General features: G+C 24.9%; 1 protein-coding gene and 1 long non-coding RNA gene across 10 annotated transcripts in view; both read right to left on the bottom strand.

The window, feature by feature from the left end:
• LOC126901990 (uncharacterized) overlaps window positions 1–25,448 on the bottom strand; it is a 137,373-nt gene that overhangs the window by 1,545 nt on the left and 110,380 nt on the right. The window contains exons 1-3 of one of the 9 annotated variants that reach the window (XM_050679002.1): window positions 21,494–21,605; window positions 10,682–10,909; window positions 3,071–3,913 (exon numbers count right to left, since the gene is read on the bottom strand). The exons of 1 other annotated variant lie outside the window; for it this stretch is intronic. In XM_050679002.1, coding sequence (XP_050534959.1) covers window positions 3,204–3,913; window positions 10,682–10,904 — 933 coding nt within the window. In that variant the 5' untranslated portion in view covers window positions 10,905–10,909; window positions 21,494–21,605 and the 3' untranslated portion in view covers window positions 3,071–3,203. Of the gene's footprint in view, window positions 1–3,070; window positions 3,914–9,804; window positions 10,910–21,493; window positions 21,606–22,548; window positions 23,691–25,448 lie in introns of those variants that run through there. 7 more of the 9 variants (XM_050679000.1, XM_050678997.1, XM_050678999.1 and 4 more) reach the window with 7 other exon arrangements.
• On the bottom strand, window positions 4,575–5,609 carry LOC126902002 (uncharacterized). The gene is made up of 2 exons (XR_007703167.1): window positions 4,774–5,609; window positions 4,575–4,710 (listed from the first exon to the last, which is right to left on the bottom strand). It is a non-coding gene; the product is annotated as an uncharacterized LOC126902002 (long non-coding RNA).

Genomic DNA, 25,448 nt, shown 5'->3' with positions numbered 1-25,448 from the left:
TTTTTTTTTTTGTGTCTGTCACTACTTTTTCTCAGCCCTCACTGGACCGATTTCTTTTAACAATACGTCAAAAGATCACAAATTGTATCTAGTTGAAGACATTACCCTTAACAATTTAAAAATTTTCCCTCGTTCCCCGAAAATGGTGGAAATATTCAAAAAAATTACAAATTTAAAAATCGATAAATTTTGTCATTTTTTTTCTTAAAACTTACATAACTTTTTCAAAAATCAACAAATCAACATAATTTTTTTTTATACTAAAACCTTAGATATTTCTCTTTCGTTTGATATCATTTTTTTGAAAATCTAACACTTAACCTGCTCATTGTGGAGGATTTAAAATAGCAACTTTTTTATAAAAACTAACTTTTTCAACTTAATTTTTAAAAATGTTCCAGAAATACTGCATCCTTTACACATATATCAAATTAAAGCTTAATTTATGTACTATAAAATGAAAAAAAAAATTTCTCCCGACGACCTATCTTCTTTGCGCAAATGGCTACCGTATTCAAATAATGTTATTTTTCTATTAAAATTCTAGGTTTTGTATTTTATTTTATTTTAAAATATCTTATTAGGGGAATACACTGACTTTCATGAATATTATATAATTTAATTGACATAGAATAAAGTTCATAAGACATATAAAATTAAACTTATTAAAATTTTTTTACTTTTTTACTTTTTTAAAGTCGAAAAAGTAATTTTTAAATTTGAGTTAGCTTAAATAGCTAATTTTATCATGCGACGTGAGCAACGAACAGTTGCCGAATCGGTAACACTTGTCTTTCACGCTAAGGGTACGAGGTTCGAATCCATCTGTACTAATTAATATTTTGAATTTTTTTAGCTACTACCAGTCTTTTTTTTTTACAACCGCCGGCATGCTATGGACCGCCCTGGAACTACCGTGAGGTATTGCTTCAGGGCAACTACCAGTCTATAATATACCAGTTTTCTTTGTAACATGTTGCTAATAAATCATAAATTAAAAAAAAAAATGATTTTTAGTTTCACTTGAATTTAACGATGGATTTTTACAATTATAGTCAAATTTTATAATACGCTCAATTGAGTAAATCTTTTTAACAACTTTTTTATTGGTTTTTTTAGATATATAATCATTAAAATTAATTAATTTCTGAATATTTCCATTGTAGAATCTTTTTACACACCAAAAGTTAATTAGAAATGATTACTATGATTTCTATTTAAGTGATCTATTACGATAAAAATGTAAAAAAATCGAAGTTTTCTAATAAATGTACTGTAAATAGTAATTATAAAATTTCCTAATTGTGTATATTAATCTTAACAATTTCATTTTTTTCTATTTAATAATGTCAATTTTAAACTTGCACGTTGAGCTAAAAGTTATGGTAATAAATTCATTTTTTTTTTTTAATAAAACTTTTACTTTAAAGGACAATAAAAAGTAGGTTCAAAATTATTACTTTTAACATATTAAAAATCAAAATCAATAATAATTTGAAAACAATTAATTTTTAAAATTATATAATATATAATTAAAAGAATTAATATCTGGGTATAATTAAGGAAATAGAAGTTGATGTTGCTTTTGTAATTATCCATCAATTTTTTTAAATTAAACACTATCTACAGATTTGCTTCGGAGCGTTTCTTATGATAGTGATTTTAATCACTGTCAAAATAAATCTATACTAGACCTAACTATGCAACGTCCCCACTGTGCTGGGTTTTTTTTTGTGTGTGTCTGTTGCTACTTTTTTCAATTCTCACAGGACCGATTTTGATGTACAATATGTCAAATGATCACAAATCATATCTAGTTAAAGACATTATTCTTATAAATAGAAAAAAATTATCTCTTTCCACGTAAATAGGGAACATTTCTAAAAAAATTACAATTTGATCACTTTATTTTCTTAAAACTATCATAACATTTTCAAAAATTAACAAAACAACTTAACTTTTTTTATATTGAAACCCTTTATACTTTTCTTAAAGTAAATAATTTTACTTTGTAACTTATTAATTTTTTGTCTTTATTTGTGTGTGCTACTACCAGTCTATAATACTCCAATTTTTTTGGTAACATGTTGCTGTATATATTATTTCTAAAAAAAATTTTTTTTACTTTCAAATCAATTTAACAATGGATTTTTACAATTATAATCAAATTTTATAATACACTGAATTAGTTGATCTTTCTAATAAATTTTTTTTATTGGTTTTTTTAGTTAAAGTAAATCATTAAAATTAATTCAGTTCTGCATATTTCAATTGCAGAATCTTTTTAAACATCAAAAGTTAGTTAGAAATGATAGCTATGATTTCTATTTATGTGATCTATTACAATAAAAATGCAAACAAATATTGAGCTTTAGTTTAATAATAAGTTATTCCAACACTTTCCATAGTATTCAAGTAATAAGTATACTTCTGAATAATTTCTAAATTGCTATCTCGACGAACTATTTTTCATAACTTTTTGTCAATGGTAAAATTTTTTAGAACAGAAAACATAATTTGATTTTGTTGGACCCACGATCACAGCTTTTTCACATTCTCTTGGGTTGAAAAATTCTAATTTCTTAACATCAGGATCATCTAACAGTGTATTTTCATTATAAGGTAGAGGATAAAGAGATGCATCACTACCAGTGTAGTATTTATTTTCTCGTAATGTTAACTGAAGGAATGCTGGATATGCTCTTATGAGTTCATATAAATCATCTTTAGTTACTAAAGTTTGATTTTCAATATTCATAAATAATACATTAGTCTCATAAGAGCATATCCTCTAATGAGTTTACCTAAATTTATAATTTAATTTTTAGACGAATTTTTTTTTTTTATTAAAAAAACATTTATGATTATAGCTCAAAAAAACTTCGATGCTATTCAGATGTTTAACTAATAGTGTAGAACAATGACTGTCAACTAAAATCTAAATTTTTATGTTCAAATATTTTAAAATTATAAAAAATTCTTAACAATAAATATATTTGATAATTGCCTTTAATCAATTTTTACCTTATGAACCATCTTCATTAAATCAATTATGTAAATATTTATTTTTTTTAAATATAAACATGTTACTGAAATTAACAATTTTTTTATTTCATTTTAATATGAAAAATAAATTTAAATTAAGATATGGCATTTGATATTTATAAATATTTATTCATAGCATCTTTGTTCATTGTAACAAACTAAACTAGCACATTAAAAAGTTTAGCTCCCTTTTTATAATTGACATGTTGTAATTTAATTAATTCATCAATGTTAAGTATTGCCTTTAGAGCTTCATCATTCCACAAGTTATCATTTACAAGAATAGCATAGTTTCTTTTTAAATTTGTTAGATTTCTACATTCTAATAATTGTGCTCTGTGTTGGTCTTTATTTTTCTCTTTAACCAGTAAATCAAACCATTTTTTATAATGTACATTGGAAGTAATCTTTTGCAAAATCTTCGAAATACAGTCAAGGGGTAATGTAGATATAAAGTATTGCATAAATGTGTGATACATGTTTTTAAATAACATTATAAAATTAGCTATGGTGAAATTCATTTTTAGATGATTTATTTTTATTTCAAAAGAATCAAAAATTATTGTAACATTAGAGAAACTATCGATTCTATCAATGGCTTCAACTAAAAACAAACAAAATCTATCGACTAAAGTTATTCCAACACTTTCGATAGTATTCAGGTAATAAGTATACTTCTGAATAATTTCTAAATTGCTATATTGACGAACTAGATCTCCTAACTTTTTGTCAATGGTAAATTCTTTTGGGACAGGAACAATAATTTGATTTTGTTGCGTCCAAGACCACGGCTTTTCACATTCTCTCGGGTCGAAATATTTTAATTTCTTAACATCAGGATCATCCAACAGTGTATTTTCATCATAAGGTAGAGGACAAAGAGATGCATCACTACCAGTGTAGTATTTATTTTCTCGTAATGTTAGCTTAAGAAATGGTAGATTTTCTCTTATGAGATTATTTAAATCGTCATTGGTTACTAAAGTTTGATTTTCAATATTCGTAAATAGTTCATTAGTATCATGATCAATAAGTGCATTTGATATTATTATATTTAACAAAATAATGTGTATATTTCTAAAATAATTCATTTTACTTGTATTAGTGGTAGTTTAATTGATTATTCACTCGCTATGACTTCTTATACAGAAATTGGTTAAATTCTTTAGAAAAATGAATTTTAGTATTGAATAATTATGAGTATAAATAGTTATTTTTTGTAAATTTCAAGGTTTTTTCCAATAAATATAAAACTATAACGAATTAATTTTCTACAAGTGTTCATTTGTATTTATATAACAAATAAAGTAAAATGGTTCTCAAATCATTATAGTTAAAATATTTTATACCAACAAAATAATTACTTTTTCATTATTGAATTAGTAACTACAATATATAAATATGCGTATATATATATATTTTTTTAAACTTCAAGGCTTTGTTTCTAGAAATATAAAACTGAAGCGCTTTTATTATTTACAAGTGTTTGTCTGTATATATAACGAATAAATTAAAAAGAAGTTTTTAAATTATTATAGTAAAAATATTTTATATTTAAAAGTACTAACAAATTATATATCATAAACAATGCACGTTAAACGTATTTGGGTATGATTAATTTCCAAAGTTTAAAAATGTCGAGCATACTTTTTCTCCATTAGAAGACTGAAAAAATGATATATATTTATTAAATACGGTCTACTCAATTAGAACAAAAATGTAACTCACAATTTCTTTAGTATATTCTTCCAACATTTTCCACCGTTGTTCCAACTAATGGCTCGCAAATTGTTTTATTTGGCTTATGTAGCTCAGATCGCTATTGGGTAAACTGTTTTTAATCGTATAATCCGAAACCGCATTGATCAACATACATTTGTTTTCCACATTTACTTCATACTGTGATTGCATATATTGAGCCATCTGTTCCAACTGTTGTAGAACCAATGGCTCAATTACAGTCATCTTTTGATTGATAGCCTCGAAGATACAACATTCCAAAGTGCTGAGATTTAAAATTTCTGATCGGATGAGTAACACTCGGCATTCATCTTGTGCTTGTGCTTCAAAGACTCTCCTTGAAACATAGTCTTTGATAGTGTGACGTATTTATCCTTGAGTAAATTAATCCTTTGTCTTCATACCAGGTCGAGAATTAGGGACAGAATATTATCCATCAACATATAGATCCGTTGTAGGAAATCTATCGTTATAAGTATGTAACGGGTTGACGATAGTAAACGAATAGTTACGTTGAATCGATCTTTTGGATCCAATCCTATCTGAACGAATTTACGAGGATTGAAATTCAAAACGTAATCAGTGCAATCGATTAATTCACTGTGAGGTTCGGGTTTAACAAATGTTTGTTATAGAATTTAGCAATTGTAGCGAGAGAACCAGCCATTCTTAAAGCATACAAATATCGACTTAAGTTAACACAATACCAACAAGTTAAAGCAACGTCTGTTTATATAGAAAATCTTATAACGATTATAGCGCTATGTATACACTACGGTGAAATTATTAACTAATTTAAACCCAATAGCAATTAATAGTCTAATTGTTACCGATAGATATGGTACAAACAGTTGTAAACACAGACAGACAGGGTTAACACAGGATGAACAGGAATTTGAATGCGTTCAGACAGGTTTTAACATGTTCAGACTTGTTTAATCGAGATTATACGAATCCAGGATACGCTGTTCGGTAAACCAATACAGTGTTCCTACTACTTTTATAAACAGCCTACTACATACCATACATAGTACCCTTAGAAACAACCTGCTTCAATTACTATAGCTTATACTAAATTTGCTGTATATATTTAATGTGTAATACTCTTCTTTGTACTGCTAAGTACTACAGACTTATATTTAATATTCTAATTATTATGCACAAAGACATTAAGTGTAGATAAATATGACAAAATTGTATAAAATAAAAATATTATATTTTATTGAATTTTAAATCTTACAAATGTATAATAATACGTTTGTTTTGTTAAATATAAATAAGTTTAAAAAACAAGAAAAAATATTAACAAATTACTCATAATCAAACAAATATGCATCTCCACTTTTAAATACATTAAACAACCAAAAAACAAAATAAAAATATTATTGATTTTCTATGTCATCAAAAACTTTTATTTTATGGTCGATTATATACATAAAAAAAAAATTGAATATCCATATTCAACCGCCCATAGATATTGAATATTATATTTTTAAATTATGTAGCAAAAATTATGTGGTTAATGAATTTGGGTGTTAAAAGTATTTCACGCGTTTTGGATCTAATTAGAAATCATTAAATAACTTCATAGACGGAATAAGGGCGTTTTCTGACAGCCATAATTGATCAAAAGACTTTTTTTCAAGCAGTAAAATTTTATCCAAATCATGAAGCATCTCTCCAAGTCTACCAGAGGATAGATCTATTCTCTTCAACATAATTAGGAGAAATAAATTCTGGATGTTTGGTATATAGATAATTGTTAAATATTGTCGTTGAGTGAATCGACACAACGCCAATTTGTATTTTTTTATAAATCAAATTTTTGGTCATTATCCGTGAATAGAATATACCATCAGATACATGTTTACTGTTGTAAACGAAAAATAATATGCAAATGTAATAATACAAGATTAAAATTTCTTTTATCTGCTAAAAATACTTAACACGTTTTTATTTATAAATTAAGGAACATTTTTTAAGTTAAATAAAGTATATGTTTTGTTTCTATTTTAAATTTGAAATTACTGTTTGAATGTTCCTTTAACTAAAATTTAAAAGGAGAACACAGCTTGCGTGTCGTGAGTAGATGTATATGTATATAAGAAAGGGATGTCGAAAGATATTCAGAGTTATATTATTATTTCTAGGTAAAACATCTTATATAAATAATAAAATAATCTTAAATTAATGTTAATATAACTTAGATATATATATATATATATATATACGTATAAACTTAATATATACCTTCACAAATTACAAATAAAATATGCAATAAATATGACCTGCGTGTCCACGGATGACAGCGACCTTGATTGGGGGTGGATTACAAATTACAGGAGACGTGGTACAGAATGCGTTCCACAGCATGGAAATGAAGTTAACTCGTCTAGACGATGGCGAAGTTTGGCGTATGCGAAACTATGAGCGTATACACCTTTGCGATACTTCAATTGAGCACAAAAGAAAAAGAACAAAAAAAAATAATATACTGTTCAGTATCAACAATACTCAAGCGAGCGTTTGTTTGCTAATGAATAATGACACATTTTATCGAGTCGCGTGGAACTCGTCCAGTTATTTTTACCAGCGGTCAGTCACATATTGATGGGGCAGTTACAACAAAGATATCATATGACTGTATACACAACAATTACTGATAATATTATTAATTAAATTTTTATTGATTTTATATATTAACAGAACTATAAGAAATACAAGATCGGCTGGAATAAAATAGTTTATTTTAAAGATATTTCAAACAATAAAAATTAGTTTTTTGAATATTTTTCATCTGAACTACCAACAATAGAAATTGTTTTTTTGTAAAACAACACTTTGGTCAATAACAATTTTTAATTCTATCTTTATTATTATCACCAAACCGCTAAATGCTGCATTACAATGTTTTAATATAAGTCATAGAATAAATGACTAATTATAAAAATAATCATAATCAATGACTTACCTGTCTTACATTTAAATGTTATATTAGATAGTTGCAAAACAATGCCATCAATAATTTTGTACATAATATTTTGTACATTTTTGTAGAATTTTCCGTTCAATTTATTTTGTACAATCGTTTGGTTGTTTTGCTCTATTTTTATTGATGTTCTCTTAAACAACGTTTATGTGGAGTGAAAATGTTTTCTCTGAACATCAAAGTACGTAATATCATATAACTTTTATGAATTATGCAAATTTTACCCGATTGTTTATGTAATTTGATCGTGAGATCAGCTGATGAAAGGGCGCCTGCCGTACGCAAGGTTTTAGCAAATTCTCTATGGCGGTCCTAATCCCAAGTATTGTTCTCTCTGTGATAATGCACCTAGTGCAAATCGTATTTCAATAGTCGTGGCGCATGTATTTCCCCTTGACGGTATCACTGTCAAAGTCGTACGATGGCGTCTTGTCACGGTTACCGAATCGAGAAATTAAATCCTCTAAATCAATACCGACACATTATAATATTATACATCATGTTTTTTTTTTCAATTCTCCCCACATACATAATAATAATAAGCCCTATGATGTCACCAAAAGGATTAAATTCAGTGGCGTGCGCATTTAAATACACATTTCCATGGCTGGTCAGGTTCCATTGATCGGATTACGAACAAAAATCGACCGGATGCGTGTGACCAGCACTCACTAAAAGTGTTGGCCAATTTAGCTCAGCGATGCAATTGGCTTAACAAACTTAATGTAATATCATAACAATTTTTTTTAGTCAAAATCTAACCACTTGTTATATTGTCATGTTTTTCCACGTAGATAAAGGCGTAGAAGTACAAGAATTTATTTTTAATGCCTCGATGTTTCCGGCATTTTGTGATTGCCCGTACTCTGTTAATCCCATATTAGTGTATCTCCGTGTTAATGTACACGTATTTAACATAACGTTGATATTGTTGGCAGTGACAGGCTTTCCGGAGGAGGTGCTATCGAAATGCATGAACCGTATAGATTTTACCATCTGCATCGTATTGCGGTGAGCTGAGTCTTCAGACCAAAGGCGGTGGTGGCGACGGCACGTGACAAGTCCGGTAATCCTTCTGGGCGGTGCAGTTTGAGTGACAACCGCGTCGTAAACTGGCCACGCGACCGCGTTGCGCAAAACTGTGCACGTGGGCTTTCTACATTATATACATTATTATTATTTTCGTTTAATTTGTGGTTTTCGGTAGTCTGAGAAGGAGCTGAAAACATTGACGTATTGTGTTGGAGACGCATTAAACCGACTCTTCTCTTTATTGTATTAACGCGCATCTTGTCGCAGGCGACTGCCTCCTATCACGGCTTTGAAAACATTACCCACTACTACAAATGCTAACCGTGTAACTTGTGACTCACATGTCATGTAGGGGAAGAAGCTGCAACATAGACTATACATAGAATATTATTTTATATGACAAATAATATATTAGCAATTTCATCAACAATTGTTATTGGACTACTTCTAAATAATCACACAGTAAACTGTTTATTATTTAGTAATAATATACAAGGTGATTTTATTGTAGCCACACAATTTTTCTTTAAATAATCATTTTTTTGTGAATTTTTTATTTTTTGGCTTTTGTTAATTTCATTTAATTCTTCATTTATCCATTATAAAATATTTTTATGTTCATCTCATATGTCTTAACGGTAGTGTCAACTTAATTTTTTCAAATAAAAGCATACATATTTACATTATTTCTAAAATAGAAAATTATCTAATTAAGAAAATAACTAGACGAGAGAAACTTTTGAAACATTATTTCAGAAGTTATTACCAGTTTAAAGTAATGACTGATGATCAGGGTAGGTGCTACTATTCTTATCACTAAACATTTCTTGTCCTCACTCCTCCTCCCACCAATATAAAAATGTTAATAACTACAGAAATATTGGTCAAAAAGTTATTAGGAAGTCAATTTTATATATTTTTCTTGTTTTAAATTAACCACATGCTTATAAAATTAACAATTGTTTTTGTTTTATTTTTATAGTTAAAATGTTTTTAAATTATGATATAGCATTTAATAAGAAATATTTAAATATGAATAAACGAACCATGCTTAATTATATAACAAAACATAAGAGTATAATGTAATATTTAATATTATTTTCATAAAAAATAATTGAAAAATTATAATAATTTATACATTAACCTTTAAACTAATGGTTGCAAAATTTTCTGTCACATTAAAAATTTCAGCTCCCTTTCTAATATTGACATGTTGTAAATTTATTAATTCATCAATGTTAAGTATTGCCTTTACAGCTTCATCATTCCATAAGTCATCATTTACAAGAACAGCATAGTTTCTTTTTAAATTTGTTAGTTTCATGCATTCTAATAATTGTGCTCTGTATTGGTCTTTATTTTCTTTATTAATTAGTATATCAGTACATTGTTTTATATCAACTATTGGAGCAATCTTATACAGAGTATTAAAAATACATTCAAGGGGTAATGTAGAAATGAAGTATTTCTTAAATGTTTTATAAATATGTTTAAAAAGCTTTTTAAAGTTATGAATGCTAAAATTAATTTTTATATGATCAATTTTTATTTCGATAGACTTAAAAACATCTGTAACATCAGAGAAACCATCGATTCTATCAATGGCTTCAACTAAAAACAAACAAAATCTATCGACTAAAGTTATTCCAACACTTTCGATAGTATTCAGGTAATAAGTATACTTCTGAATAATTTCTAAATTGCTATCTTGACGAACTAGATCTCCTAACTTTTTGTCAATGGTAAAACCTTTTGGGACAGGAACAATAATTTGATTTTGTTGCGTCCAAGACCACGGCTTTTCACATTCTCTCGGGTCGAAATATTTTAATTTCTCAACATCAGGATCATCCAAAAGTGTATTTTCATCATAAGGTAAAGGACAAAGAGATGCATCACTACCAGTGTAGTATTTATTTTCTCGTAATGTTAGCTTAAGAAATGGTAGATTTTCTCTTATGAGATTATTTAAATCATCATTGGTTACTAAAGTTTGATTTTCAATACTCGTAAACAGTTCATTTTTCTCATGAACAATAAGTGCATTTGAAATTATTATATTCAACAAAATAATGTGTATATTTCTACAATAATTCATTTTACCTGTATAAATAGTAATTAAAATACTTATTCACTTGTTATAATTTCTTGCACAGAAATTGGGTAAATTCATGAAGTACATGATTGAAACATTAATGAAATTATAGTAATTTAATTTTAAAAGAGTATTATATGTTCTATATATTTTATTAAAAATAGACATTTCTTTTTAAATGATTTAGAAGTTAACTTAGTTTTATTCTAAATAAATAATGTAATAATCTTAAACAAGTGTTCTACTATTTGTTAATGATTAATCATCGACATTTTAATTTTTTTTTTTTTAATTTTCTTAATTTTTATAAATAAATAGTTTTTAGCTTCGATGCGAAGCTGAGAAGGTATTAATTTTACCATGATGTGTTTATTTTTTTTTTTATTTATTTTTTTTTTTTTTTGTGTCTGTCACTACTTTTTCTCAGCTCTCACTGGACCGATTTCTTTTAACAATACGTCAAAAGATCACAAATTGTATCTAGTTGAAGACATTACCCTTAAAAATTTAAAAATTTTCCCTCGTTCCCCGCAAATGGGGGAAATATCCAAAAAAATTACAAATTTAAAAATCGACAAATTTTGTCATTTTTTTCACTTTTTTTTCTTAAAACTTCCATAACTTTTTCAAAAATCAACAAATCAACATAATTTTTTTTTAAACTAAAACCTTAGATATTTTCCTTTCATTTGATATAATTTTTTTGAAAATTTAACACTTAACCTGCTCATGGGGGGGGATTTAAAATTGCAACTTTTTTACAAAAACTAACTTTTTCAACTTAATTTTTGAAAATGTTCCGGAAATACTGCGTCCTTTAAACATATATCAAATTAAAGCTTATTTTATGTACTATAAAATGAAAAAAAAAAATTTGTCCCGACACTTTATCTTCTGCATGTAAACGGTTGCCGTAGTTAAAAAAACACTATTTTTGTGTTAAAATTTTCGATTTTCAATTTTTAATTTTCAACTTAAAAATGCTATAACTTTTCGAAAAATGCATGTATCAGCACAATTTTTTTTTTTCTAAATACATTATAAGTACATCTTCCATTTGACATACTTTTTATTAAAATTAGACAATTTCCCCTTATATAGGGGGGGTTCAAACTTTGAAACATTGTATAAAAAATAGAACTTTTTCAACTGAACTTTTGAAAATGTTCCGGAAATACTGCGTCCTTTAAACATATATCAAATTAAAGCTTTTTTTATGTACTATAAAATGAAAAAAAAAAATTTGTCCCGACACCTTATCTTCTATGTGCAAATGGCTGTCGAAATTATAAAAAAAATGTAATATTTGCGATAAAAATCACCTTTTATAACGATGTTTTTTGTACTTAAAACTGCCATAACTTTTTCAAATATTAACTAATCAAAATAATATTTCTTTATATTGAAACCTTAGGTAATTTTCTTTCATTTGATATCATTTTTTTTTGAAAATCTAACACTTATTCTGCTCACAGGGGGGATTTAAAATAGCAACTTTTTTACAAAAACTAACTTTTTCAACTTAATTTTTGAAAATGTTCCGGAAATACTGCGTCCTTTAAACATATATCAAATTAAAGCTTATTTTATGTACTACTAAATGAAAAAAAAAAATTTGTCCCGACGACCTATCTTCTATGCGCAAAAGGCTACCGTATTTAAAAATATGCTATTTTTTATTAAAATTCTAGGTTTTGTATTTTATTTTATTTTAAAATATTTTATTAGGGGAATAAACTGACTTTCATGAATATTATATAATTTCATTGACATAGAATAAAGTTCATAAGACATATGATATTATACTTATTAACATTTTTTACTTTTTTAAAGTCGAAAAAGTAATTTTTAAATTTGAGTTAGCTTAAATAGCCAATTTTATCATGCAACAAAAATCAACGAATAGTTGCCGAATGGGTAACACCTTGATCTTTAACGCCTAGGGTACGAGGTTCAAATCCGTTTGTGGCTTCTAAAATTTTGCATTTTTTTTTTGAGTTAGAATAGAATTTTCAAATCATTTGATATTTATCTCATTTAGATTCAATAATTTCAATAAATATAAAGGATCTTATCACTATAGTCTCCCCTCGTGAGAAGAAATTGATATTCATGTTAATATTATTTTACTATGTGGTTCTTTTTCTGGCTACGATTTATTTTGCCAACCCTCACTAGACCTACTTTTTTCAACGATACGTCAAATGATTCATTTAAGTTTATGATATTTAAGTTAATGATTAGTTTAAGTTATTACTCTTAAAAATCAAAAAAATATTCCTTATTCAAATAAAAAGTAGCTTAACTAGATTTGTCCATACAAACAATTAAAATCATTAATTTTTAATATTCTTAAATTATTTATTGTCGAATTAAATTTGATATGATAAAAGTATTCAACTACAAAAGTAAATAATTTTACTTTATAATTTATTAATTTTTTAACTCTATTTCTGTGTGCTACTACCAGTCTATAATATGCCAAATTTTTTAGTAATATGTTGCTATATAAATCATAAATTTAAAAAAAAAATGATTTTTAGTTTCACCTGAAGTTAACGATGGAGTTTTACAATTATAATTATATTTTTGATAATATGCTCAATTGAGTAAATCTTTTTAACTACTTTGGTTTGATTGGTTCATTTAATTAAAGTAAATTATTAAAATTAATTAAGTTCTGAATATTTCAATTGCAGAATTTTTTTAAACACCAAAAGTTATTAGGATATGATTACTATTCTTTCTATTTCAGTTATCTATTACGATAAAAATGTAAAAAAATCGAATTTTTCTGACAAATGTACTGTAATTAGTAATTATAAAATTTCCAGATTGCATATTAATCTTAAAAATTTCATTTTTTTCAATTTAATAATGTCAATTTCAAACTTGCAAGTTGAACTATAAGTTATGGTAACAAATTCATTTTTTAGCTTCGATGCGAAGCTGAGAAGGTATTTTTCATTAAAACTTTCACTTTAAAAGACAATAAAAAATAGGTTCAAAATGATTACCTTTAACATATTAAAAATCAAAATCAGTATTAATTTAATACAATTTTTTTTGTTCTTAATTATTTTTTTTTATATGTAAATACTTATTTTTTAATAATAAGTAATAATATTAAAACTTAGAAGTAATAGAAAAAGTTTAATTGCACATTTGAAAACATCACGAAAAGTTTATTTAGAAAAGTATATTTTTTTTCTGATGAAAGTTCCTTTTGTTTAGTGTATTTATTCATAAGTAACAAAATTTTTTTATTAAAAAGTATTGCATAAATTCCTTTAAATTTGTATACGCATTAAAAGTATATGAATATACAACTCCTTTTTATTTTTATAATATCTCCGTAAAAATTACAATATTATATTATTGAATACCACTTTCATACTCAATTTAATTACTGTAATTATTATGTATTCATATATTATAGTTATAAATCGGGGTAAAATTAAGGGAATAAGTGTTATTGTTGTTTTTGAAATAATCTACCAATTTCATTTTTTTCTATTTAATAATATTTATTTCAAACTTGCAAGTTGAGTTAAAAGTTATGGTAATAAATTCATTTTTTTTTTATTAAAACTTTCACTTTAAAGAACAAAAAGAAGTAGGTTCAAAATGATTACTTTTAACATATTAAAAATCAATAATAATTTGAAAATAATTAATTATAAAAATTATATAATATATAATTAAAATAATTACTAATCTGGATATAATTAAGGAAATAGGAGTTGATGTTGGGTTGGGTTGGTTACATTTTTAACTTTATAATGCTATAACTCATTGAAAAGTGTACGAATCAACACAATTTTTTTATGAGAAATAATATTTTTTAATAATCCCTTTTTCATTCGACATACTTTATCTTAATCAGGGTATTAATAAGAAACTAGCAGATAATGTAGCTTTTGTAATTATCCACCAATTTCTTAGAATTAAACACTATCTACTGATTTGCATCGAAGCGTTTCTTATGATAGTGATTTTAATCACTGTCAGATTAAATCTATACTGGACCCAACTATGCAACATCCCCACTATGCCGCGACCCCACTGTGCTGGGTTTTTTTATTAGAATTTTGAGAAGTGTTTAGTAACCCTTACCATACTACGCTTTAAGATAAAAACCAGTAGTTTTCACATAAATTTTTCGAATTTATTTATTTTTTATATTGAACAACAATATTAAATTGAATTACTGCTCAGTTTCAAGAAATAAATAATATATTATTGAACACTAGTTATATTACTAATGCTAATAAGAGTATTGAATAATTATGCGTAAAAATGTTTTTTTTTATAAACCTCAAGGTTTTTTTCCTATAAATACAAAACTACAATAATTTTATTATTTACAAGCGATCTTTTGTTCATAAAACAAATAAAGTAATAAAAGTTCTTAAAATGAATGTATTGACACAGCACGGCAAAATGTAGTCTGACTAACTTTTTCAAAAATTTTTTAGTGCAATATTCAGATTTAAACTTAATTTTTACTATAATATTTAATAATATGTTTTTCATTATTTTAATGGATTAGTTTTAGAAACATCAATTAAGATTTGAACAAGTTTTGAACTAATCATTATTAGTACATTATCACAGTATTTTATTTCAGTTTTAATATCATAAGTAATATAAATTATTTTGGTGCTAGAAAAACAATTTTGCTCGTTTTTCTTTTTTAGATGCTTTAATAATTCTTTTTTAAATTTGCAATTGTTTAAAAACGTTTATCAAAAATTTTCTTAAAATAAAGTTTTCTTTCATTAATGGTATAATACTATAACAATAATATTAATTTAAAATAATATGTTATATTTAATGTTTTGAAGATTTAACTTTCTTTTAATAACATTCAGTGCATTTAGTCTCGTTAAAAAATGTATAATGTCTATTTTTACGCATATCATAAAATGATAATAAATAAATGATATTACATTAGTTTTATTTATTATAATTATCACTAACATTATTTGTAAATTTACTATTTTTTTGTTGTTTTGTGGTATAAAAAAACTGTTCGTTAACCTTGTAATTAATAATAACCCAAAATATAATTTCATTTTACAAATATAAAAATTATATATTGATTAAATAAGAAAAATTTTTACCTATTTAATCATTTTCTAAAAAAAGAATTTTCTAATGTATAATCCACTAAAGTTTTAACATTAAAATATTACCTTGATTTAAATAATACAACCATTAAATATGGATTTATTTGTTAGACTATGAATAAATCATACCAAAGGTCAATTAATAAAACATAAAACATATTAGCTTTGATGCAAAGCTGAGAAGGTATTAATTTTACTATGATGAATATAACTTTAAAAAATAACTTTAAAATTTGAATTAGCTAAATTTCCATTTTTATTAATTGACGAATGAAACGTACTGTTTCTGAGACGTTAACACTTTCGGTTCGAAAAGACGGTCTTTCACACCTGTAGCACAGAATTTTTTCTTAATTATTTTTCAGTTAGAATAAAATGTTTAACTCATTTGATTTTTAACTCATTTAGATTAAATAACTTTAATAAATATCAAGGATTCCATTATTGTAGTCTCCTTTCATAAGAAGAAATTCATTATAAATATTATTATACTATGTGGTTTTTGTTTGTAGCTATGATTTATTTTCTCAGCTCTCACTTGACCTACTTTTTTGACAAATTTTTTTTTTTTAATTAAACACTATCTACAGATTTGCATCGGAACGTATTTTATGATACTGATTTTAATCTTTGTCAGATATCATTTATACTGGACTCAACTATGCCACGACCCCACTGTGCCGCCACTCCACTGTGCTGGATTTTTTATTACAATAATCATTCATAGTAAAAAATGTTTAACTGCCTTATGCAATGTACAAAATATATTTTATTCGTATTTTTTACACTCAAAAAAATAATACATATAATTTTTCAATAAACAAAATATTATGTTAAAAAAAAAGTACAATTGTTTGTGCTTACTTATTAATGCTATAATGGATTTCAGCATATTTTACCAAAAACATAACATTTTATTATGTAGAAATTGTAGTTTTATAGTTCGGCAAAAACAGTATTACAAGAAATATAAGTTATTGAAACAACCTTATTATAAAAATGTTTCTGTTTAAATTTGTTAGTTTAGGAAAATATTTTCTTTTAGCTTCGATGCGAAGCTGAAAAGGTATTGGTTTTACTAAGATGTGTTTTTTTTTTTGTGTGTCTGTTAGTACTTTTTCTCAATTCTCACCGAACCGATTTCTTTCAATGATACGTCAAAAGATCACAAATCGTATCTAGTCGAAGACATTACCCTCAAAAATTGAAAAAAATTCCCTCGTTCCCCGTAAATGGAGGAAACCTCCAAAAAAATTACAAATTTAAAAATCGCTAATTTTCGAAATTTTTTCAATTTTTTTACTAAAAACTGCCGTAACTTTTTCACAAAAAATTAATATTTTTAACTTAACTTTTGAAAGTATTCCGGAAGGTCTGACACTTTTATATATATCTTAAATTAAAGCTAATGTAATATACTTTATCATGAAAAAAAAAATTTTGGACTTTATTTTGTCTTCACGGTGAAAATGGCTACCAAATATTATTATTGTGTGAAAATTCTCAATTTTATTTTTTACATTTTTAACTTTATAATGTTATAACTTATTGAAAAGTGTATTGATCAATATAATTTTTTTATGGGAAATACTATTTTTTAATAATCTCTTTTTCATTCGACATACTTTATCTTAATCAGATATAAATCTTTATATAAATGAGGAACTAGCAATTATTGAAGCTTTTGGAATAATCCACCAATTTTTTAAAATTAAACACTATCTAAAGATTTGCATCGAAGCGTTTTTTTTTTATAGTGATTTTAATCACTGTCAGATATCATTATACTTGATCCAACTATGCCACGTCACCACTGTGCCGCGACCCCCCTGTGCTGGGTTTTTTTTTAAATTTACAATTGTTTGAAAAACGATGATCTCAAATTTTCCAAAAGTAATGTTTTCTTTTATTAATAGTAAAATACTATAAATAATAATTTATTTGAAATAATATTTTATATTTTATTTTTCTGAAGATTTAATAACTTTTAAAGCATTTAGTCATGATATAAAATGTATATTGCCTATTTTATACAAATATCATAAAATGATAATTATTATGTGATATTACATTTTTATCATGTAGTCATACGTTTTATGATTTTAATATGTAATAAATTTCTAGTAAACTGATACATAATAAAATAATTTTCAACACTAAAAATAACAATACTTTCTTAAAAATTATAATAATAAGACCAAATTTCAAATAGTGAGTAACTTATGAACATGATATAGATATTCCACTCAGTAAACTTGAGGAATTGTTTTTGCTGTCAATCTATTAGTTAACAACACTTTGATAGCATCTTTGTGCTTTTATCAACTTTGGTAATTAATTACCCGTATATTTTCTTTAATCAGCCAATAATGCATCTAAGACCTTATGGAAATCATATAACCCAACTAGATGTGTTTCACTGAATTTGAAACAGTACGAGATGTTTTGTATGATGTCAAAAACGCTTTGATTTTAGTATCAGAAAACAATTTTTGTGATTAAATAATTACTAATCATTTTACACTTAAATTACAATGAACACTGAAATCAATTATTGATTAAGCCATCTTATACAAATTAACATTAAAATATAACTTAATTTAAAAATGATTATTTATTTATTGTAAAGAATATATCATGTGAAGCATGTTTTTGAAGTATTAAATTCAAAGTAAAAAAAATCCAGCACAGGGCGGCCATGGCATAGTTGGATCAAGTATAATGATATCTGACAGTGATTAAAATTACTATAAAAAAAAACACTTCGATGCAAATCTTTAGATAGTGTTTAATTTTAAAAATTGGTGCATTATTACAAAAGCTACATGATCTGCTATTTTTATATTTATATCATGATTAAGATAAAGTATGTCGAATGAAAGAGAGATATAATATTATTTCTCATAAAAAAATTGTATTGATACATACACTTTTCAATAAGTTATAGCATTATAAAGTTAAAAATGAAAAAATAAAATGACGAATTTTCACAAAAAATAGCATTTGGTAACTATTTTTACCTTGAAGACTAAATAAAATCTGAAATTTTATTTTCCACGATAAAATATATTACATTAGCTTTATTTTAAGATATATATAAAAGTATCAGACTTTCCGGCACATTTTCAAAAGTTAAGTTATAAAAGCTAATTTTTTGTGATAAAGTTGTCATTTTCAATCCCCCCTGTGGGCAGGTAAAGGGTTAAATTTATAAAAAAATATACCAAATTAAAGGTAAATACATCATGCATCTATAAAAAAAAATAATATTGATTTGGTTATTTTTAAAAAAGTTAATGTCTTTACCTATCATTTGAAATTTTTTTTTTATAAATTTGAACCTTTACCTGCCCACTGAGAGAATTCAAAATGAAAACTTTTTCACAAAAAATTAACTTTTTAAAGTTGCCGGAAATACTAACACTTTTATATATACCTTAAAGTAAAGCTTAAGTAATATACTCTAATACGAAAAGAAAAATTCAGATTTAATTTTGTTTTTGTGGTGAAATAAGTCATCAATATTAATAAAAAAAAATACAATTTTTGTAAAAAAATTCTTTTTTATATTTTTAACTTTATTATGCTATAACTTTTTGAAAAATGTATGCATCAATATAATTTTTTTTCATAGATGCATGATGTTTTTACTTATCATTTGGTACATTTTTTTTATAAATCTGACCCTTTATCTGCTCACAAAGAAGGATTTAAAATTACAGCTTTTCAATTTAGATTTTGAAAGTTTTTCGGATACTCTGACACTTGTATATACAGGGTGATTTTTTTATCATAACCCACTCAATTACTTGCAGAATAATAATAATTTAAACTTTTTTTTTTTTTATTATCTTTAGTTACACATTATTCTTGAATTTTTAACTATGTAATACTTTTTAAGTTCACCCCTTATGCCTTGGAAGGGGGTCAACTTTGTTTTTTTAAATGGTAACACATATTTTTAATTTAATAAAATGTTTGAGTTTTTAATTTAATAGTAAATGGCATTTGAATTTTTAATATAACTTTATTAGTTTATTAGATATAAACATTTAAAGTTTCAAATTTTTGAATTAATATACAGGTATAATACACAAGGGATTACAAATATNAATATACATGTATAATACACATGGAATTGTAAATACAGGTAGCTAATTGGATTTTTATAACATTGCTGTCTCAGTCACGGATTGTTTATTATCAATTATGATTATCAATAGATATACTTTCTGTATTGTCAGTTAGTGTATTTATAAACTCATAACAATGTGCCTTACTACAATTGATAATAACAATGCTGTGTACCTGCTAATATCGATGTTATAAAAAACCAATTAGCAACCTATCTTTGTGATCCCTTGTGTATTATACCTGTATATTAATTCAAAAATTTGAAACTTTAAATGATTATATCTAATAAACGAATTAAGTTATATTAAGAATTCAAATGCCATTTACTATTAAATTAAAAATATATGTTACCATTTAAAAAAACAATGTTGACCCCCTTCCAAGACATTAGGGATGAACTTAAAAAGTATTACGTAGTTAAAAATTCAAGAATAATGTGTAACTAAAGATAATAAAAAAAAAAAAAGTTTAAATTATTATTATTCTGCAAGTAATTGAGTGGGTTATGATAAAAAAATCACCCTGTATATCTTAAATTAAAGATAATGTAATATACTTTATTATGGAAAAAAAATATTCGGACTTTATTTTGTCTTCACAGTAAAAATGGCTACCGAATGTATGTTTGTGTGAAAATTCTCGATATTATATTTTATATTTTTAACTTTATAATGCTAAAACTACAAAATCGCATGTCTGTACATTAAAAAGTTCAGCTCCCTTTCTAAAATTGACATATTGTTATTTTATTAATTCATCAATGTTAAGTGATGCTCTTAGAGTGAAATCATCCCACAAGTCATCATTTACAAGAACAGCATAGTTTGTTTTTTAATTTTTAGATTTCTGAATTCTAATAATTATGCTCTGTGTTGGTCTTTATTTTCCTCTTTAATTAGTAAATCAAACCATTTTTTATAATCATCATTTGAAGTAATCTTCTGCAAAATATTTGAAATACAGTCAAGGGGTCATGTAGATATAAAGTATTGCTTAAATGTATCATACATATGTTTAAATATCTTTTTAAAGTTATATATGCTGAAATTCATTTTTAGATACTCTAAATTTATTTCCAAATAATCAAAAACTACCGCAATTTTTCACATTCTCTCGGGTAAAAAATTCTAATTTCTTAGTATTTATTTTCTTGTAGAGTTAGCTTAAGGAATGGTAGATTTTTTCTTATGAGATTATTTAAATCGTTATATAAAGTTTGATTTTCAATAATCGTAAAAAGTTCATTAGTCTGATGAATAATAAGTGCATTTGAAATTATTATATTAAACAAAATAATGTGTACATTTCTATAATAATTCATCTTACCTGTATCAGTACAATTAAAATAATTATTCACTCGTTATGACTTCTAGGACAGAAATTCCGTAAGTTCTTTAAAATATTTATAATAGTATTATATAAATATGCGTATATATATATTTTTTAAACTTAAAGGTTTTTTTTTCTATAAATATAAAACTCTAACGCTTTTATTAGTTACAAGTGTTCGTTTATATATATAACAAATAAAGTTCTTAAATTATTATAGTAAAAATACTTTATACGTATAAAATAATTACACCATCGTTATTGAATTAGTAAGTACAAATATAATAGAATTATGGTAATTTAATTTTAAAAGTGTATTATATGTTCTATGTATAAGTATTACAAATAGACATATTTTAGAAAACTTGAACTTCTACATTATTTTTATTATAAATAAAAAATCTACTAATTTTAAAAATGTATTAGATTATTTGTTAAACATTTATTGTCAACTCATCGAAGAATATAAATATACGGAGTGGCCCACCACTCACTGACAACTTAAATAACTTTTGATCCAGTTAATATTTTTAGCTGATTTTTTTTTTTTAATAATAGTTATACGTTAGGTCTATAGCTATATCTCAATAATTAATTTTTTTTAAAAAATTTTTTTTAAAAATTAATTATTGAGATATAGCTATAGACCTAACGTATAACTATTATTAAAAAAAAAATCAGCTAGAAATATTAACTGGATCAAAAGTTATTTAAGTTGTCAGTAAGTGGTGGGCCACTCTGTATATATATATTTTTTTTAATTCTATTCAGATGTCGAACCCAAAATGGTGGAGTACAAAGACTGTCGACTTAAATCTTAATTTTTGTGTTAGTATATTTTAAAATTCTAAAAAATACTTAACAATAAATATATTTGATAATTACCTTTAATAAACTCTTACCTTATTAACCATCTTCATTCAATCAATTATGTAAATTTTTATTTTTTTAAATTAATCATATACTGTTCAAATTGTCAATTTTTTCTTTTTTTGTTTATTTTAATAGTAATAAAATTTTAAAAATATAATTTGATAATAAACAATATTTAAATATAAATCGACAAAATATGTTTAATCATTACATAACATAGTATAATAATTCAATGTAATATTTAATATAATTTTAAAAAAGATAAATGTACAATTAAAAAAATTTATTCAGAACAATTTTATTTAGGGTTACTAAATTTTCCAACACGTTAAAAAGTTCAGCTCCCTTTTTAGTATTGAAATAATGTAATTGTATTAACTCATCGATGTTATATATTGTCCTTAGAGTGAAATCATTCCATAAGTTATCATTTACAAGAATAGCATAGTTTCTTTTTAAATTTGCGAGTTTCCTGCATTCTAATAATTGTGCTCTGTGTTGGTCTTTATTTTCCTCTTTAATTAGTAAATCAAACGATTCTTGTAAACTATAATTTGTAGTAATCTTCTGCAAAATATTTGAAATACAGTCAAGGATTAATGTAGAAATGAAGTATTTCTTAAATGTCATATAAATATGTTTAAAAAGCTTTTTAAAGTTATGAATGCTAAAATTAATTTTTATATGATCAATTTTTATTTCGATAGACTTAAAAACATCTGTAACATCAGAGAAACCATCGATTCTATCAATGGCTTCAACTAAAAACAAACAAAATCTATCGACTAAAGTTATTCCAACACTTTCGATAGTATTCAGGTAATAAGTATACTTCTGAATAATTTCTAAATTGCTATCTTGACGAACTAGATCTCCTAACTTTTTGTCAATGGTAAATTCTTTTGGGATAGGAACAATAATTTGATTTTGTTGCGTCCAAGACCACGGCTTTTCACATTCTCTCGGGTCGAAATATTTTAATTTCTTAACATCAGGATCATCCAACAGTGTATTTTCATCATAAGGTAGAGGACAAAGAGATGCATCACTACCAGTATAGTATTTATTTTCTCGTAAAGTTAACTGAAGGAATTTTAGATTTTCTCTTATGAGTTGATTTAGATCGTCATTGGTTATAAAAGTTTGATTTTCAATATTTTTATATAGTTCATTAGTCTGATGAATAATAAGTGCATTGGAAATTATTATATTGAACAAAATAATGTGTATATTTCTATAATAATTCATCTTACCTGTATCAGTACAATTAAAATAATTATTCACTCGTTATGACTTCTAAGACAGAAATTTCGTAAGTTCTTTAAAATATTTATAATAGTACTATATAAATATTCGTATATATATATATATATATATATTTTAAACTTAAAGGTTTTTTTCTATTAATATAAAACTGCAAAGCTTTTATTAATTACAAGTGTTCATTTATATATAATAAATAAAGTACTTGAATTATTATAGCAAAAATATATTATACGTATAAAATAATTACACCATCGTTATTGGATTAGTAAGTACAAATATAATAGAATTATGGTAATTTAATTTTAAAAGTGTTATTTAAGTTCTATATATTTTATTAAAAATAGACATTTCTTTTTAAATCATTTAGACGTTAGGTTATTTTTATTCTAAAAATAATGTAATAATCTTAGACTTAACACGTGTAAGAGTATTTTTTAAACATTAATCATCTAATAATATACATTTTTTTTTGTTTAATTTTCTTAATTTTTTGCACAAATTATATGCATAGATTAACGCGTAAAACTATGTATTATAAATAGTTTTATATATTATAATTTTGAGAAGTATTTCTCAACCCTTATCACACTAAGCTTTAAGATTAAAACCAATAGTTTAACATAAACTTTTTGAATTTGCATTTATCTTAAATTGAACATCAGTATTAAATTGAATTACTTCTCAGTTTCAATAAATAAAAATAGAGTCCGAAATTTTTTTTTCCATAATAAAGTATATCACATTAGCTTTAATTTAAGATATATAAAAAGTGTCAGTATTTGCGAAACATTTTCAACAGTTAAAAATTTTTTACAATGAATGATTATTGTAATAAAAAATCCAGCACAGTGGAGTGGCGGCACAGTGGGGTCGTGGCATAGTTGAGTCCAGTATAAATGATATCTGACAAAGATTAAAATCACTATCATAAAATACGTTCCGATGCAAATCTGTAGATAGTGTTTAATTAAAAAAAAAAAATTTGTCAAAAAAGTAGGTCAAGTGAGAGCTGAGAAAATAAATCATAGCTACAAACAAAAACCACATAGTATAATAATATTTATAATGAATTTCTTCTTATGAAAGGAGACTACAATAATGGGATCCTTGATATTTATTAAAGTTATTTAATCTAAATGAGTTAAAAATCAAATGAGTTAAACATTTTATTCTAACTGAAAAATAATTAAGAAAAAACTCTGTGCTACAGGCGTGAAAGACCCAAGTGTTACCGTCTCAGAAACAGTACGTTTCATTCGTCAATTAATAAAAATGGAAATTTAGCTAGCTCAAATTTTAAAGTTATTTTTCTCGACTTCAAAGAAACAAAAAAATTTAAATATATTTAATTTTTTATACTATGTCAATTAGATTGATATAATATTTATGAAAATCAGTGTAATCCCCTTATAATAAAATAAAATATAAAATAGCATATTTTTGAATACGGTAGCTATTTTCACCATGAAGACAAAATAAAATCCAAAAAAATTTTTTTAATATAAAAGTATATTACATAACCTTTAATTTAAGATATATATAAAAGTGTTAGTATTTCCGGAACATTTTCAAAAATTAAGTTGAAAAAGTTCTTCTTTCTATATAAAAAAAATTGAAAAAATTTCGAAAATTAGCGATTTTTAAACTTGTAATTTTTTTGGAGGTTTCCCCCATTTACGGGGAACGAGGGAATTTTTTTCAATTTTTGAGGGTAATGTCTTCGACTAGATACGATTTGTGATCTTTTGACGTATCATTGAAAGAAATCGGTTCGGTGAGAGCTGAGAAAAAGTGGTAACAGACACAAAAAAAA

This window comes from Daktulosphaira vitifoliae, unplaced genomic scaffold, assembly GCF_025091365.1.
Source record: "Daktulosphaira vitifoliae isolate Bord-2020 unplaced genomic scaffold, ASM2509136v1 Scaffold_3, whole genome shotgun sequence".
Lineage (NCBI taxonomy): Eukaryota > Metazoa > Arthropoda > Insecta > Hemiptera > Phylloxeridae > Daktulosphaira > Daktulosphaira vitifoliae.
This window is presented reverse-complemented; position numbering and strand designations above follow the sequence as displayed.